The sequence below is a fragment of the Astatotilapia calliptera genome, chromosome 16, assembly GCF_964374335.1.
Source record: "Astatotilapia calliptera chromosome 16, fAstCal68.1, whole genome shotgun sequence".
In the NCBI taxonomy this organism is placed as follows: Eukaryota; Metazoa; Chordata; class Actinopteri; order Cichliformes; family Cichlidae; genus Astatotilapia; species Astatotilapia calliptera.
The window spans coordinates 16353193-16371097 of NC_137437.1; the positions used below are offsets into that span (position 1 = coordinate 16353193).

At 41.7% G+C, this 17905-nt stretch overlaps 2 protein-coding genes across 4 annotated transcripts; one reads left to right on the forward strand and one right to left on the reverse strand.

Annotated features, from left to right (window-relative positions):
* Positions 1 to 1295: 1295 nt before the first annotated feature.
* LOC113007864 (dynein light chain Tctex-type 3) lies at positions 1296 to 5588 on the forward strand. Of its 2 annotated transcripts, none has more exons than XM_026144872.2 (5): positions 1296 to 1481; positions 2929 to 2970; positions 3066 to 3189; positions 3307 to 3384; positions 4658 to 5588. In XM_026144872.2, the coding sequence occupies exons 1-5, from the start codon at positions 1455 to 1457 to the stop codon at positions 4732 to 4734; spliced, it is 348 nt and encodes a 115-aa protein (XP_026000657.2). In that variant the 5' UTR covers positions 1296 to 1454; the 3' UTR covers positions 4735 to 5588. The 2 variants fall into 2 exon arrangements, with proteins under 2 accessions (XP_026000657.2, XP_080147204.1); XM_080291078.1 differs by having other exon boundaries at positions 1329 to 1481; positions 4865 to 5588.
* A 1098-nt stretch (positions 5589 to 6686) lies between these two features.
* On the reverse strand, positions 6687 to 16233 carry xk (X-linked Kx blood group (McLeod syndrome)). 2 transcript variants are annotated; one of them, XM_026144871.2, is made up of 3 exons: positions 15859 to 16233; positions 11493 to 11755; positions 6687 to 8743 (listed from the first exon to the last, which is right to left on the reverse strand). In XM_026144871.2, the coding sequence occupies exons 1-3, from the start codon at positions 16101 to 16103 to the stop codon at positions 7815 to 7817; spliced, it is 1437 nt and encodes a 478-aa protein (XP_026000656.2). In that variant the 5' UTR covers positions 16104 to 16233; the 3' UTR covers positions 6687 to 7814. The 2 variants fall into 2 exon arrangements, with proteins under 2 accessions (XP_026000656.2, XP_080147201.1); XM_080291075.1 differs by having other exon boundaries at positions 11367 to 11755; positions 15859 to 16228.
* Between the last annotated feature and the right edge of the window lie 1672 nt (positions 16234 to 17905).

Consider the following 17905-nt stretch of genomic DNA (forward strand, 5'->3'; position numbering starts at 1 on the left):
AGCCTTCATTGCTAGGCTCAGCCTTAGAGATGGCGCCGAGTAGAGTCGCTGCTCATTTGGCTCAGAAGGAGCTGCTTGAGGTGGTTCCCTCTGGAGGTTTTTCAGATATTTGCCCAACCTGAAAGAAACTCTGGGTTAGATCTAGAACCGACTGGGAAGGTCATTTATCTCATCTGGCACTGGAACCCCTCGGAATCCTGCAGGAGGAACTGGAAAGTGTTGCTGAAGAAGGGCGTCAACAACATCCTGTTTACCCTGCTGCAAAAAGTGACCCAAGGTCAGATAAGAGGAAGATAATGGATGGATGCTTAGCCATCATACCATTAAGCAAATGAAAATAATGCAGTATGATTGTTTTACAAGTAGGCTACAGCAAAATCCTATATGTAAAAGTAAAAAATGATCAGTCTAATAATTGTTCTAATCAATTAGATCATTTGGCTTTTGTGCAATCTTCTTTGTTTCTCCCCCAATACTTGTTCTTAAGTTTTATCAATGAACACCAAACAGTTTAACACACACACACAAAACAAAGTTGTGTGTAGTCTTTTCATTCCCGGTAACAAAGGGTAACACTTGGCTCAGAAGCATTGATCCAACTGTGTAAAATACACTTTCTGGCAATTACAAGGAACTTCTCCAGAAGGCTTTAATGCGCTGTGGTTGGGGAGGAAAACGCCAGGATTTTAACATTTTATCTTTATTTTAAATATCTCATTATGTTCTTTGGAAATCATTGTCCAGAACTTGGAAATCAATTGATGCTTCCTCCCTATCAGAATGGCACTTAATGCACAGATGAGAGAGAGAGAGAGAGATTTGTCTTGTGCAAAACAACAGTGATATGTAGTCCATAACAAATCTTATACTGAGTCTCTCTCAGTCTATTAAATGTAGAGATAGGTTTGACCAGGGCTTCCTGCCAGTCATCCTTTATAAATGCTGTTTAAATCCATTTCACTTCATTTATGGGCAACATTTGGCAGCTTGTTTGCATCAGAGGACGTGAGTAGAGAGTGAAATGTGTAATGGTGTGTGGGATATTTTCAGCCCTTTGGACCGGAGCATAATTTAAACACCACAGCTTACCTGAGTGTTGTTGCTGACCATGTTTATCCCCCCAAAAAAGAATAGTAATATAATAAGTATAGTCATTTTTCTAACATATTTGATGAATCTTAGTCATCCTAAAGGTTTCACAAATGTTTTCTCCTCTTGTGTTTCTCAGTATATTTCTTTCTGTGTGGCGCTTCTGTGCTAAAACGCTTTTGTAATGTCTGAACTGAGCCACTGAGAGGCGATACAGAGAAAACAGAGTCCCGCTTCAGGCTGCGGGTCCAGCTCTTCTCGTCGCTCGTCATCCGCGAACAAGAGGAAGTGAACAGGAACAATAACAGCCGACACACCGGAGACCACAAAGAGGGCAGGCAGCAGTGTTATCTGTGACGGCAGCGATGGAGGAGTATAACTCTGGAGAGGAGGTACGGCTTTCTTTATGAGCGAAGTTCATCCAAAGGTCCGCAGCCAGCAGTAAACTTACAGCTAAATTACCTAGCTGCTAGCTTAGCCTGTTAGCTAGGTGTGGTCCTGTTATCAGATTTATTTAAGGCGATAACATTTGTTTTAATTTAACCCAGCCTCAAATACAATGAAGGGAAAATGTGATCATGCAGTTAATCATCTGATATTAATATTAATAACAAATAATACAGCTTTCTCTATCCTCCTGATGCAAACATCCTTCATTGTGGTGCACTGACATTGCTTTCCAGGTCACAGGGATAGGAGACGAGGAGGCACAAATTGGAGAAATGAGAAAAGCCTTCAGGGGTGTCCAACTCCAGGCCTCAAGGGCCGGTGTCCTGCAGGTGTTAGATTTGTCCTTGATCCAACACAGCTGATTTAAATGACTAAATTTCCTCCTCAACATGTCTCGAAATTCTTTAGTGGCTGGTAATGAATAAATCATTGATATCTAAAACCTGCAGGACACTGGTCTTTGAGGCCTGGAGTTGGACACTTCTGTGGTTTGGTCTCAAATCTCCATTATACAAAGCAATAAATCCTCTGCTATACAAACAGGAAGCGCAGTAGGACAAGAACTTCCTGCTCTCATTAAAAATAAAATAAAATGGTTATTAGTTACTTGCAGAGGTGAGGGCAAGCTGACTCATTTAGTAATACTTAGTTTAACTGTGATTCAAAAATGTGATTCATGCAACTTTAATTTCAAAGCAGAATGTCGACCTTAATGAGAGTTCAGTGGTGCGTTTATGGGCACGTTATTTTAGAGAAAATACACACGCATATAAAATTACCGAAGCGTGCATTTAAAAACAAAACAAAACAAATGAAACATGGACTTGGATTTTTATGTGATTTATTTAGGATGATTTCCAGTTCAGATTATTTTTACTCAGATTAAAATGAAGTCTTTAACTTTCTTTTTAAACCAGCCGCCTATGACATCACCAGGTTTAATCAAAATGTACTTTTTGAAGTTTTCGCCAGTGAATTGTCAGAAAACAAATAAAACATCCAGGATACAAATGCACGTCTCTGTTCCTCTGTGTCATAAGAGTTCATTTGTGCAGTTGAAACTATGACGTATCCTATGATATTGGTGTCAAAGTTGCCTGTAAAACAGATTTTGGTTTGAAATTCTCACTTGTTTTTAATCTCGTGTACTGGGAAAAATATGATGAATTAAAAAGGGCCAAATTTCAGCCTGCCCTGTGTACTTCAAGGACCTGTAATGAGGACTATTTTTGTAGCATGAACATCAGATTTCGCATCACTTGATTAAATATACGAAAATGACCGCACACAAAATCTGTTGATGTTGAGGGATTCAGGTGGAGGCAGTGATTGAACATTCATGGAATAACCCGGATCCTCTTTGTGCTTCTTTTAAAACTGATCCTGCAGGTCGGCTTTAATCCCGATGAGATCAGTGTCTCGGTAAAAGAGGTATGTTCTCTAATCTTTGGAAACATTCATAATAAACAGTATTTTAAATGCAATCAGATGGATGGATGACTTCCTGTTTACTGATTTAATCTCAGTGCGTTGAAGGCATCATCGGTGGAACAGATTATAACCAGAGTAAAGTCAACCAGTGGACGGCCAGTATAGTGGAGCATTCACTCACTCACCTGGTGAAACAAGGTCGGGCGTTCAAATACATAGGTGAGCAAGTCCCTGTGTTCGATAACGTGAGCTTCAAGGACATCAAGCTTATTTGTAGCGTTTGTGTGTGAAGGTAAGCGTGTGTTTGTTGTAAAGCCGCTCTCTGATCTGTCCCAGTGAACTGTACGATCATGCAGAAGAGCGGCGCTGGGCTCCACACAGCCAACTCCTGCTACTGGGACACAGCCACTGATGGTGAGACACTCAAAAAAACAAACAAAGATTATTTCAAAATCATTTAAATCCAATATTTTTAATTGGAAGTGGCACAAATGATAACACATTAGAGTGATGTGCCACTTTTTTTCTCCTCCACATCCAAGAGGAGAAAATAATCAGTTTTATCTAGTGATTTTTTTTTTTTTTTTTTTTTTTTTTTTTACTGATTTAAAACAAACAAAAAATAACCACAACAGTCAAAATACAGAGGTACTCAATCACCCACAGCATAAAATAGAGGAATGATCTTATAATAAAAATATAAGTAGATGGCCGGACCAGCACAGACCTGCCTGCAAGCAGATGAAATCATAATGAAACCTATACGTGTTCTTGTAATTATTAATCCCATGGAGGAAATTAAAACTCCAAAAAAATATTTTCAGCACATGGAACAACTTAACTGTTTGATCTACACTCTGGACTTCGTCACCAGTTACTGGACTTCTAATTTTTTCAGACTTTCATTAAAACTGAAACGTCCCTGTCGACAGGGAGTGCTCCTAAAGAAGTTTCTGGGACTGCTTCACCCACGACCAAGGTTCATGGAGAAGAGGATAAGTTAAAGGCTCAGTTTCCCACACATGGATTAAGCCTAATCTTAGAAAACTTTGATTATGATTGCCATTGAAAGAAGTTTTTAGTCAAGGACTAGGCTTAAATAGACTGGAGAGACTGATCTTTTATTCTTTTCTCTATGTAGCTTAGAAGTTGGTGAAGTTGTGCCAGAAACCTCCTTTCTGTTTTTTGTTTTCAAATGTTAGAATAAATCACATTTTCTTGCTATAATGCAGAATCTCCATTTAACCTAACATACACAGAAGCTGGAGAACCCACACAGGCTCAGAGAGCGCCCAGAGAGGGGGTGAATTCAAACCCAGGACCTCCTTGCTATAAGGCAACAGTGCTAACCACCACACCACTGTGCTGCCAACTTGGAGCTATAATTGTGGAAATAACAATAATAATAGTTAATATCTGTGTTTGCATTTTACATATGACACTGATGTTACATTTTGGATTAAACCGGGTTAATTAATTTATGAGAGGTGGGTTGTAACACCCCCCAACACTCAGACCAGATTTGCCTCCCTTATGTTGATGCATGGTGCCATGGTTGTTGGTCAGTTTTTTTTTTTTGATCTATTGAATAACTTGCCCACAAAACTGGTTTATAAATGAAATCATAAAAACATGTATTTCATGTATGATTTGGAGTAATTTCCTCTGCTTGTCTGTGGGTTTTCAGGGAGCTGTACTGTCAGGTGGGAGAACCGCACCATGTACTGTGTGGTCAGTGTGTTTGCTGTAGCTGTGGCGCTGTGACAGCCCTGCGCCCACCTCTCCATCTTCGAACACTGTCATGTCTCAAACTTTGCTTGAATGACACTGAAGATCCTCTGATTATATACCCTCTGATAGACGCTGACCTACAAGTATCTATTTCTCCCTGCAGGCAGGAACAACAGTTTTGGTTTGTGAGTTGGCAGCCTGTGAATACGTGCAGGTCTGACAGTGACAACATGTTGTTTGGTCTGGACTGGAGTCATGATCTGCAAACAGACCTGTTTGGAAAGTACTTCTCAAACATGCTCAGGTGTTTTCTTTGGCCCAGAAGTACCACATGTTGACTGTATTTTTTTTTCCTGTTGTGTAAAAACAGATGACTGCTCTTTGTGTGCAGCAGGAAGTTTACATTTGTGTTTTTGACTGAAATATCTGAACATTCATTGGATTGTTTCTTATTAAATTTAGCACTGATATTCATCCCTCAGGAAAAACTATTTTAATTTTTAATTTTAATTGATGACATTCCTTCAGTCTCAACTGTGCTTTGTGCTGCTAATTAGAAAATGTTAGCATGTTTGCAACTTTGTCTCCTTCACTATGTTCCCTTAATAGAAACTGAACTATGACTATAAGAAGCTTTGTATGTTAGAGAAGCTCTGTTTAAGTAATCACTACAGTATACTGTATTTCTACTAGTCTATATTAATATTTTAATAAGTTATTGAAATGTTTAGACAAAACAACAGTGTTTTTCCTGTGATGCATTTAATGGTCAGTCCCTGTAACCAGGATTTTTTTTCTTTTCTTTTTTTTTTTTTAAGATCTTCTGTATTACTGTTGAGTTCAAGACTGTTTTTGTTGAATTTTGTCCAATAAAGTCCTTAAAGATGTTCCACTGTGTGTTTTCGTGAGCACTGATAAAGAAGCTGAAGGCCAACACCTTTGGATGAGAGGATGGATTTAACCAGTGTTGGAGTACAGCGTACTTGGTTTTTCACTCTAGTTTCTGGTCTCTTCATAGCACCACATTTGCTTAAACTTGCCTTCAACTCAGTGTAGCATATTTTTGTATACCACTTGGAGCATTGTGTATGCATTTCTGGCACTGCTCTGGAGTGATTCAGAGCGTACCTGGCTCAGAGAACTTTTCATATTAGTCATGTGGGGTTCCACAGGGCTCAATACTTGGGCCTCTGCTATTGGGAAGGATGACTGCTTTATTCAAATTTGAATTGAGTGTCTTGAGAAACTAAAAGCTTTCATGGCTCTAAATCTTAAGCCTAAGTCTTAAATTTTAAGAGGTGATTGTTTTTGTTTCTGATGTCACCGGTGGGACTTACCCTATGGCACAGTATGGATAGCCTACTGTCACAAACTTTTGTTTTAGGATGGACAGCGGCTTTAGACCGGATGGTCAGATCAGTGCAGTGGTGAAATCCAGCTTCTTTCAGGTGAGACAGTTGGTGAAGATTTAAAAAAAAAAAAAAAAAAAACATTGTTGAAATCTAATTTTAAAACCATAATCCACATCTTTACCATGGGATTACTGTAATTCTTTGTATGTTGGTGTTAGCCAGTCCTCCCTGTCTCATCTTCAGCTGGTGCACAATGCTGCCACACACTTTTTAACTGAAACACAAGTTATTCTCAACATTTACGTCAAATTTATTTTTATTTCTGATTAAATATCCTGATTTTCTCTGTGTCCACCTCCAACCCACTGAAAAGAAGTCTTTTATAAAGGGTGTGCCAATGCACCTTTGCTAAAGTAGATAATTAAGTAAACAGTGGGTGCCTTTAATTTGCATTTAGAGCATCCCACTAGCCACACAGATCCCTCCCAGGTCACTTCAGTAAGTCAGGATAGAGCAAAATTCACTAGTCATCTGCAAACGAGGATTTGCTAAAACAGGCAGTTTCACTGATCAACCACTAGAGGTCAGCACAGATTCACATTGCGTGACAGATCAAAATAATGCAAGACAATATTCACATATAAATATAAATTTAATTTCTTTTTTTTTTAAAGTACGACTTCATATTTTCAGTGCCTCCTTTTGTGTCTCTATATGTTTGATGTGTATATTAATTTTTTTTGGCTTAAACAGTGCTTTTCTTATTTGTACAAACATAAGAAGCATTCATGTGATTCCCGAGGTCATCATCTCTCTGCAGACACGTTGCAAAAAGTAGTTAGTGCAAAAACAACCACAATCACATTCTCTCTCTATCTCTTGCTTTCTTAGTACATTAAAGGTTGAAATAAGAATAAATACTTTTAACAGTTCAAAACACAGACTCTTTTTCAGTTAGATACAGTAAATGTTTCGCGTGCACTCAGTGTAAATTTTCCAACTAAAGAGACAGACAGACAGAAACACAGTTGACAGACATAATAGGCGAAAATAAGAAAAGGAAAATGCAAATACATCCAAACAAAGCACATCACTACAGCTGCTGCTGCTCAAAAAATGAACCAAACCACCAAAGTCCTTTCTTTTTTTGTGTAAACGTGCAAAAGCCATTGGGAATGTCCGTGCTTTACAGTAACAGTATGTCTGGCGATGGAACAGGCTCTTTTACAACGTGTGGCGATTAACATCTCATCATCAAACACGAGCACATCACGAAAGCAGCGCGTATTAATCTTAAAGCTCTTATTAAGGAGTACAAAAGCATAATTGTGGCCAAAAAAACTAGCACGGGGCCGGCTCTCCCCCTCCTCTGCAGAGTAACCAGTTACACCTCGTCTGAGGCTCCACACATGCACGCCTCCATGCCAAAGAGACACTAAATACAATCACTTCAAATGCATTGGCTCCTTGTGATCAGTAAATGCAGCATATACGTGGACACGGTCTCCGAACCTAAAGAAGAGAGTGAGGTGATGGTGCCTGTGGGTTTTTTCTTGGTTTTAAAGGCTGCAGGATGAATTGTTGGCATGTAGTCTGATAAGACAGGCTGCGCGTTTACAGCAAGGATAGCTCTCACGTTAAGGACACATTTGCTTCATGTAGAATTGCAATGGATGTATGAGGGATCCATGTGGCACTTAAAAAGATTAAAGAAGGTTAGATAATGTCCTCTTAATGGCACGTAAGAATAATTCTGATGCGTTAAACGGTGCAGGGTACACCGTGTCTAATGTCGCCATTTATTCCACCTCCTATGTTGCTGTCCATTTCGTTCGGCGTGTCGAAGGTGGTGTCATTGAGCATGTCATACGTCGTGTCGTTAGGCATGTCGTCTGTGCTGTCGCTGGCTGTGTCGTGGGGCCGCTGTGTGGCTGGCTCTTTTGGCGCAGATGGGGTCGGGGCCTCCTTCATCATGGGCCGGTTCTGTGGAGAGCCAGAGCTGCACATCAGGCAGAGAAGTGAGGAGCAATCCCAAAGGCCCTGGGTCATGCTGGAGGAGAAGAGCCTCCGACATGGGTGGCAGAATTGGTAGAAGACCAGCATGAAAAAGATGGCGATGGCGTAGGCTACCAGCAGCTGCAGCACCAGCAGCGGGGCACAGATGAACTTGTAGATGTCTGTTTTATAGATGTACCAGAGCAAGAGCAGCGAGGCATTTTCCACAAAACGCAACATGTAGTACACGGCCATGCGATACCAGTTCTGGGACTTGTTGATGAGGTCTGGGTCACTGAGTTTCACCTGCACGGCAGACCAGCAGAACATGTTGATGCCAGCGTAGAGGAACGTGAGCATGCAAAGCACGATGGTGGTTCCCACTCTGGTCAGAGTTTTTTCTATATTCTCAGGGAAAGGGGAGTGGCTCTGCCAGAACAGGATCCAGGGGTAGAGGAAGAAAACGAGGAAGTTCAGCAGAACCACAGGCAGGATCCAAAGCTGGAGCACCGAACTGAACAGGACCAAAACCACAACGCGAGTGGCGATCTCAAAGCTTCGCCACAGGAATATGCAAACATAAGCCATAGGCCGGACGTCCACTTCATAGTCATCATATTTGATCTTGATGGCCAATATGTTGCAGCGCAGGGCTCCATACACAATGGACAGGAGGGAGATCACCATCAGTGTGCCTGACATGCAGATAGAGACAGAGTCATTTTTTTAAAAAAGTTGGAAAAAATAAAACAAACAAATCTGCCTATAAATCAGTGAAAGCACGTCTCCAGTTTAGGATACTTTGCAGCTCATTCCATGTAAACACTGCTTCGTTCCTGAAAAACTCTTCTACCAAGGTGAGTGTGTACATGAAGTACTGCGTTGCCAGATTTCTGAGAGAAAAAATATGATAATAGAGCTTTAAACTCACCATCTACTTTGTAAGGTACATCTGCTTAACTGGTAATTAAGATAAATATCTCAATCAATCAATCAATCAAAGCTTTATTCGTCACATGCAGGTTGCCCTGCAGTGAAATGGGACCCCCCCCCCCCCGACCTTACACATATAGCACAAACATTACATGCAAACATACAGGTCGGAGATTGGTAGAATCAGAGAAAAAACATTGAAATGTACACTACAATGGGGAAAGTACAAGAGGAAAAAAAGAGACCCCAATTCATGCTATGCTTCCATGGTAGGACAGCATGAGAACAGGAAACAAAAAAACTCCTCTGCACAAAAAAGCACATAAATGTCCACAGCACAACATTGTGAAGACATGACAAGCCACAGGGGTGGGTGGGGGGTGAGGAGTAATCCGAAGCGAACACAGCAGCCGCCCTGCACAGCGCTACCATTCCAGCGCGGCACACAGACCCGCCGTGTTCCCTCGCAGGAAACAAGCATCGAAGGCGTTGGAAAGGGAGGGGGGATGAGTGAGTGCCTATCAGTGTAAGTCTAAGTGTATGTGTGCGCGTGTCCATAGTTCAGCTGTCGCATGCAGCAACTCAATTTAGGCATTCGTACACGATCAAAGCAACCTGCTGAAGTTAAACTAAGCATCAGAATGGAGAAGAAGGATGTTTGCGTTCGTTTTTTCAGAAACCGCTAATCTACTGGGATTTTCTAACAACTGTCTCCAGGGTTTACAGAGAATGAAAATAAGAAAATATCCACTGATGACTATGAAAGCTGTCACACAGTGTTATCACTGCAGTGACGTTGGAGCACTGACAGAACGTCTCACTCAAAGACAGATATGACAGGCCACTGCAGACTCATTTCACAGCTGGAAGAAAACAGACGTCCTGTGCATATAAAAGAAGCTTGGTATGAGTTTAAATTTCTGCTGTCAAAATTACTATGTTTTCTGTAATATTCGAGAACAGTAATAAGGCTGACATTTTTAGTTTATTACAGGATAGACTGAATCACAGGGAGAAGTGGATGAACCTTCACAGACATGATACCATTAACTTGGCATTTTCTGCACGTGAAACTAATCTGTGATTAGAGATTGCTAATTGAAACAAATCAAAAGCAGACTGAAGGTGTAGTTAAAGCTTTCTCCCCTAGGTACACAGTATTAAAGTAACAAGGCACAAAGCAGAGATAGGCCTCTAAATACATACAGGCCTAAAGTTTTAGGTTATTTCTCTATTTATAAACCCAAAAAGGTTAAAAGAAGAACAACATATCACAGTTTAATTACATGCAACATAATTTTATACAAACTAGTTTTCTTTCATAAAATATTTTACACATGCTGAGCCATTAACATCCCATTTAACACTTGTTACGGCCCTGGGCCTTGGAGAGAGTGAGACTACCCTTTTGTGCTTATGCAGATCACAGTGTGCCAGACCTCGCGGACGATTGGCTGCCTGGAGATCCCATGACCACTCCATGACCAATTGACTGGCTGATTGTCTGCACCGGGGAGTATAAAAGGCTGAAGATCCTTCACACTATGGTGAACTGCTGCTCTGAGGTGAACATGCAGTGGCCTCCTCGTCTGCTTTGCATGTGAAGCTTGTTTGTTAAACCTGTTTGCTGTGTTGCTCTTTGTTTAAACCTGGTATACAGCTGAACTTAGTTTCATTAGAGTTTTGTGATGCTGGCTTGCCTTAGTTAACCCTAAGCTTTTACTCTTGCCTGTTCTTTTCTGTTCTAAAACCCCTTATTTACTCAGATTTTGTGAGAGGGCTGGTGTATGTTTCTCCCCTCCTGTCGCCTAGCAGAGGGGGTCGTAACAACACTTCAGTTACTTTAGTTGGTTTATATACAAATTATGAGTGAAGTTAGACGGTTGTTTCTTCATGTGTTCACAGATCGATTTCAGAAAGATTTTAAAAAACAAAACAAAAAGCTGTTTGTGCTTTCCATGTAAGTGAACAATTTACACTCGCAAGAAAATAAAGATGGGATCTTAAATTGGCGGTATGAGTATAAATGACTATAGCAATATGGGACCATTATTTTAGGACAGATTTAAAATATGTAATTTAAGATTTTCATGTTCGGGCTATGACACAAAATAAGACTGAGATATTTATAAAATCTTTTATTTTGACCCAATTCAAAGACCAGATGTCCTAGTTTGACTGTTTGAACCCTTTACTCGATTTCTCCCAGGAATACTCAGGAATAGACCTGCTCACCCCCCCACTCCACATACACAGAAACACACACAGCCTGGCTCCCTGTTGGCAAACAGAATCACCATTTTCCATCTTTAGTATCAGAGAGGCGGTTACATAACACCACTTTGACTCATGAAAACATCCATTCTCTCATTTCCAATATCGCACTTAGCTGATCAGCCCACATTGTAGAGGACCTGTGACGGACTCTTAGCAGAGCCGGATGGGTGGATGATCCATAAAACTGTCCGGTCCCACACAAACACACGCTTACGTCATACGTGCTCCCCTCACCTCTTCCGATGGACACCCCTTGTTGCAGGACGCAGATGTAGAGCTGCAGCGTGAGCTGGGGGGCTGATCCCAGGAAGGCCTGAATGACAGAGGTGCGGGCAAAGGCCGCTCGGTGCGTAAACAGTTTCCCCTCTGCCTGCCCAACCTGCCGCTCCACCTCCTCTGCCTGACCCCTGCGGGGCATCTGCTTCTTTCTCGTGATGCTGACATAAGGCTCCTCCACGCGGCCCACGCTGCCGTAGATGCAGAAGGCCTCCAGACACCTGAAACAGGAGAGGAGATGAGCGTGTGCATCGGATTTCATCCACCTGATGAAAGTTGGATATATTGTACTGTCTCATTAACAACCCTCTAATCTAATAATTCAGCACAGTGTTGTAAAGGTAGTTCTCTTTATTTAATTTAGAAACACTGACCAGCATAAGGCAAATGAACTGTGCTTATCTTTTAATGGCCATAACAGCTCTTTAAGGAAAGGACTCATTTTCCTTCTAAGGCCGATTTAGTCCATTTCTCTGCTTGCTGATTATATAGTCTTGTGAGTTTATGTGAGGTTGTACTTTACAGGAAAAATGCTATTATGCAGAGCTTAAATTTGATGTAACATAAAGTTTATTACTGTTTATAATAAGTATAGCTGAAGAATACATATAGCTTATTCTGCATATTAATTCAATGCTTGTTGCTCAGAATTATGAGCAGCTACAGAAGCCCAAAGAGCCAGGGGTAATTTTCATATGATCCTCATTTGGCTATCCATTATCTGTGTCAAATGAGGCCTCAATGACAGGACAGAGTCATGTATTGGCAAGTGCGACTCTAAAAACACTGAGGTGCATAGAGCGGGCAAAGCGCCAAAGGTTGAGGCAGCGTTGTCCTTGTCAAGCAGTGCTGATGCACAGCCGGTAAACAGCAAGTCGCAAGGATTTAGCCACAGGAGTGCTCAGGGACACACCGTTTATCAGCATGACTTACACTGAACAGACGTGCTTAGTGAACGCCTCACTGAGTTAGTAAAAATAAACGACGTCATTCAAGGGTGAATATCAGTCTCGCGCTCTGTCTCTGCAGAGCAAAGCATGTTGTCGGGAATACCTGAACACCTGCAATCCCATGTAACTATTCGACTATTGGTGATGCAAAATCCTGCAGATGTTTTCATTAAACAACAGAATTGTGAAAAAAATGTGATCACAGCGCCAGATGGCTCGATTTCACTATTTTTAAAACTGCAACTCTCCTGGGATTTTCACCGCAGATGTCTCTAGAGTTTACTCAGAGACATCTGAGTAAAAAACAACCAAAAAACCCATCGTGTCAGCAGCAGTGCTGCAGACGGTGATGCCAAAACGGTTGGGCTGGATGGAGATAAGAAAAAGGTTACGGTGACTTAGATAACCACTCTTAACTGCTGAGCAGAACAGCATCTTGCAGTGAAAAATGAGTCCGATCCTGAGACTGAAGCTGAAGATGTCAGCTGAATACAAAAAAGCTGTGGCTTTTCTGTTGGGGGAGGGGTGGTGTTGTCTTGTCATCTTGGCACACTTTGGGCTCATTAATATAAATTAGCAATTGTTTCAATGCCACAGCCTATTTTAGTGTTATTACTGGACATGTGCAGCCCTTTAGAGTTCAGCATGTTTTTATGGCTGCTCCCAGCCTGTCACAGAGCAAAAGCAACCTGGATTCATTATGAACATCATGATGAGTTTAGTAAAATGTCTGTCAAGCTACCAGATCTGAATCCTGTAGAACAGCTTAAAGACGTCGTAGAACAGGATCCTTTAGCTGACAAAACTCATGAACTTATGTAACAGGATCATGTAAACAGCTGTTTACAACACTCCAGGTCATATGATGAACTGCTGGCAGAATGATAGTCATATGCTTCAGTCACTCGTGTGTATTTGAAATCAGCATTTGCTCTCTTTTGCTCGTCTTTGGTCTCCACCAGCTCGCGAGGAAAACATCTGCTTTGGATTCATATTACAAGTGACCCAGTTCACTTGGTTATTTCACGTTTCTTGCTACGAAATATAGCAGTTATAACCACTATTTTTATATCCCCGATGGCAGGTTGGGACACGTCACTTTATAAAGACTTCTGATGCACATCCAGTCATTTTGCTCTACAAGCAGGCCTGAAATACCACAGAAACTGCTCACTTCACAAAAGAAAAAAACAAGATTTCTCCAAATAAGCTTTCAAGAGTTAAAAGGTCATTTCACTCCCAGATCAGCTCTGCGTATTTGTCCCTTTAGCCTATGAGGCCTCTGTTCCCATTCATCTAGCAACATTTAGATTTTTGACCTGTAACATTACTGCAGAGTCACGAGTATTTAAAAAAAATGTTATTGGAGGTTTAAATACATCTTAAGGATAATTTGTTTAATAATTTTGCATACGCCCATTTAAAAATCCCACATCTATGCAATTTTTTGAAGCTTTTGCACTTGTTTAAGTTGTACATGAGCTTTAAATTATTTCGAGTTGCAGAAAAGGCGGAAGTAGACTTCTGTTATTTTGACAAACTACTCTTCAGCAACACTTTAGTGTTAAATAGATTAAAGAGCACTTCTCTTTAGGGCGACAACAGAAGAAATGATTACACCCAACGCAGACTTGTGAGAGATTTGAATACTTTCTCTGATGGTGACACACATCAAAATATCAGAGGTGTTGTTTTGGGAAGTCAAGAGGAGGAAGTGCTGCTGTGCTGTCTGCAGCAGAGAAAGAGAGAGACATTCCCCGGTCTGCTGTCAGAGATAAGGAGCCAGCAGTGACATGTGCTATTCTTAGATCTGGTCTTCACCGAGGAAGGATGTAGAGGTCTGAACAGTAATCATTTGAATGCAGTCGGGAGGGTAGGGAGGCTGTGCTGCTCAGTACGACTCTATTCACGAGCTGAATCATGAGGAGGCATAATTACCGTATGTGTGGCTGCAAATACTGGTTGTTTAGATTGTCAGGATTGCCTGTCACAGTTGTTATTAATATGGTCTATTAATTTTGGAAAATAGCAAAAGCTTGAATTGAATGAGGAAGATTAGAAAAACACCCATGAGTTTAATCAACTGCTCAAATAACCGATCTTAAAAAATAATTACTTGTTAAATCAGCTTGTTTTGTCCAACATGATACATGTTCACAGTTGAGAAACCAGTTGTGCATTTTAGCTCAGAAAGGACTTAAAGAGTGAGTGATAAAAACAGATGTGGTAGTATGAGCATGTGGAGTTGCACTTCCATAGTCGTCATCATCATTCATGGCATGAGTCTGACCTTTAGGTCAAATGAAAGATAGGATTTCCCTCTGAAGCCTTTCTAGGTTTAAGTTACAAAAACAAAAGTCTATTTCGATTTTAATAATGGAAACACCTTTAATGCTTAGTCTTTACCACTGCAGATCAGTCGCTGGGTTCTATTGTTTACTTCCCTTTGGGCAACTACTAAAATGATTTGCGTTTGTGATGAAACTGCTGATCAGTTCCCAAATGACTAATCCAAAATTTCTGGTTTATCGAACATAGGAAAAAGAGGAGAAATGTACCAACCCATAACATAACCAACTTTGAACTAAGACAAGAGCAAGTCTTCCCATTTCATCACTGAATCACACACATAGTCTGTAAATCACTCTTCTGTCCATCTGGAAATGAATTAATCAACCAACTGCAAACCATGAGTGGGTTTTAATGAGTTTACCAGAGTCAGATTTCCTGCTGTTTGTATGTTTGATAGCAGTTTCATCTCTGTGTGTACAGCAGGGATGCTTTCTATGTACAGGATTGGGCTCAGGCTTATACAAAGAGGAAGACCGGGCCTATTATGATTTAAAGGTTTCTCCGTGAGTGTGGAGCGACTCCAGTTAGGCTTCATAACGATGATTTAATGTCCTTTCAGTCAGAACAGTCATAAATCAGCTTTGCCCGAACGATCATGGCTGAAGGTGATCAAACTGGTAGAAGACCTTATTGTACTGTAAGTGCTTTGGCTCAGCAGCCTGCCAGCTGTGTATATATGTAACATATATCGATCAACAGTGGCAACATTGATCAGCCTTTTGCTTCCGAGCTGAACAACACGGACATACAGCACATCATGCGCCAGTATGTATGGAGCCAACCAGACAAAAGGCGAGAGAAAATGAAAACAACAGCATGTGCGCAATGCATTCATCGCACCATCTGTAAGCAGCTTATGCGCTGGCAGGCCTGGCATGTTTTTAAGAGGAAAAAAAACATCCGTGGGCACGACACCTGTGGGAGGTAAGAGACATGCCCTCGGCAGAACACAGTGGACACTGTGGATACAATGGGATCCAAGCTCCTGTTTGACAAACGGAGGTAAACATGTCAGCACTGACCTGACGATGGGACCGAGCTGCAAGATGTGCAACAGCAGAATGAGCGGTCTGTCTCTGCTCAGGTCCCGGTGGATGAAGGTGAGGGTGAGCTGCACGAGCACGGACGGTACGAGCGTGAAGAGGAGCGTGAGCCCCTGCCAGATCTGGTCTCCGGCGGAGCGGTACGTAGAGCTGAGGTACAGCGCTGCCGTGGTCTCGGCCGTGAACAGAGACACCGACACAAAGATGGAACTGGGGAATCGCATCCTCACTCACTCCGCCATTTGGGGAATGCGGCGCGCTGCTTCGCTCAGAGTCTGCACGTCCATAACGAAACCACCGAGTCGTCGGTTGGAGGAACGCCGCCGCAGGAGCAGCAGCTTGTCTGCGATATGTGAGGCAGGCGGGACAGGTTCACAGCCAAGTGTTGTCCCGGGGAGAGACTGCTGGGGGAGCAAGAAGCGCTGCGCTCTCCAGTGCGCACTGAAGCGCCAGTCAACGAGACGATAACGCCCCGAAGACTGATGTTACAATGGTGGTGCAAACATCTGCAGGGCCATGAGGCTAAGAGTTTCAATTACAATTCACTAACCAGCTTACTCATTTTTTGGACAATTTCACAGGCCTACTAATCTATCCATCATGGAGCCAGAAAGCCCAAATACTAATGTCACGTAAAATTAAACATAAAACAAACAAATAAACAACAACCATGAGCTATGACTAGTCTGTAAGGAAGGAAAAGCTTACAATTCAAACGTGACACAGGAAACTGTCTCTACGTAACACAGTCGCAAAGCTGCTTTGACGCCCCCAAATCATAACAAATGTTCCTCTGCTGCAGTGAAGTTGTGACAGAGGCTAAAAACATTTGAAACTGTACGAGCACACACACTACTGTAACTGTATATGAGAAAAATAAGGAACACATAAGTCAGCTTTAAATAAACCTGACACTGTACACATTCTCGGTGTCTCCTGTCACCAGCAAGCTGGTCCAAATTTTTTGAAAGGGTTTCATTCAGACAGCGCTGACCTAAAGAACCTGCTGATTAGTCGTGGAAACGACACAAGTGGGACACCACCTCCGCGCAGGAAACACACTAACTCAGGCTGGAAAATCCCCAGACACTTCCACGGACCATGACAGTTTCAGTGAATCAATGTTCTGATGGCTGCTTACAGCAGTATAGCGCACCATGTTGCACAGTTTAAATTATCTCACACTAGTTTCTTGAACGGGACAGTTCACTGCACTCAAATGGCCTCCACAGTCCTTTGGCATGTGTTGCAATGTGAGAATCACATTATGGATGTGCAGCTGACAAATCTGCAGAAAGTGTGCGATATTATCATGTCAATATGGACCATAATCTCCGAGGACTGTTTTCAACATCTTGTTGGATCTGAAGTCAAAATAGGGTCCAATATTAGCAAGGTGTACCTAATAAAGTGGCCAGAGAGTGTACATGTATGTGGGATATGACCAAGATGAGACCTATGTTGTTTTTGGCACTTACAGCTCAGTTAAAGTCCTGGCAGGAACAGGTGTGACTTGACATCTGGCCCATGTAAGGTGAAAATGTTCTTGCACTGAGGCAGCTGAGCTCACCCACGTAACAGCTGTGGCCCACTACATGTGTGGGCCGCAGCTGGACCAAATACTCACCTCTAAATAGCCTGTAGTGCTGGAGTTTAATACTGATGAGAAAGGTTCAGACATTTTATTGAGACTCTGTTCTAGACGACATTAAGAGCCTCTAACCCACGTTAAGTATTAATATCTTCACATTGTCTTCAACACTCCTATAATGGATTAAAATAAAGGTAAAATATAAAATAAAAGATGTAATAGTGTAGTTTTTATCTGCTCAGAATACGCAGCTTCCATTAAATTACAAATGTTTATAGGCTGCAACAAAGCGAAGCGTCCTTCTCCTCTTACGCTCTAAAAGCCAACTGTTCAGTGCCTCTACCAATATCAGGGACTAAGCAGCCATTACAGGCACAAGTGTAATGATTTCCAAAATGTGGGTTTTATTTTACCCCACAAACAACAAAAATAATG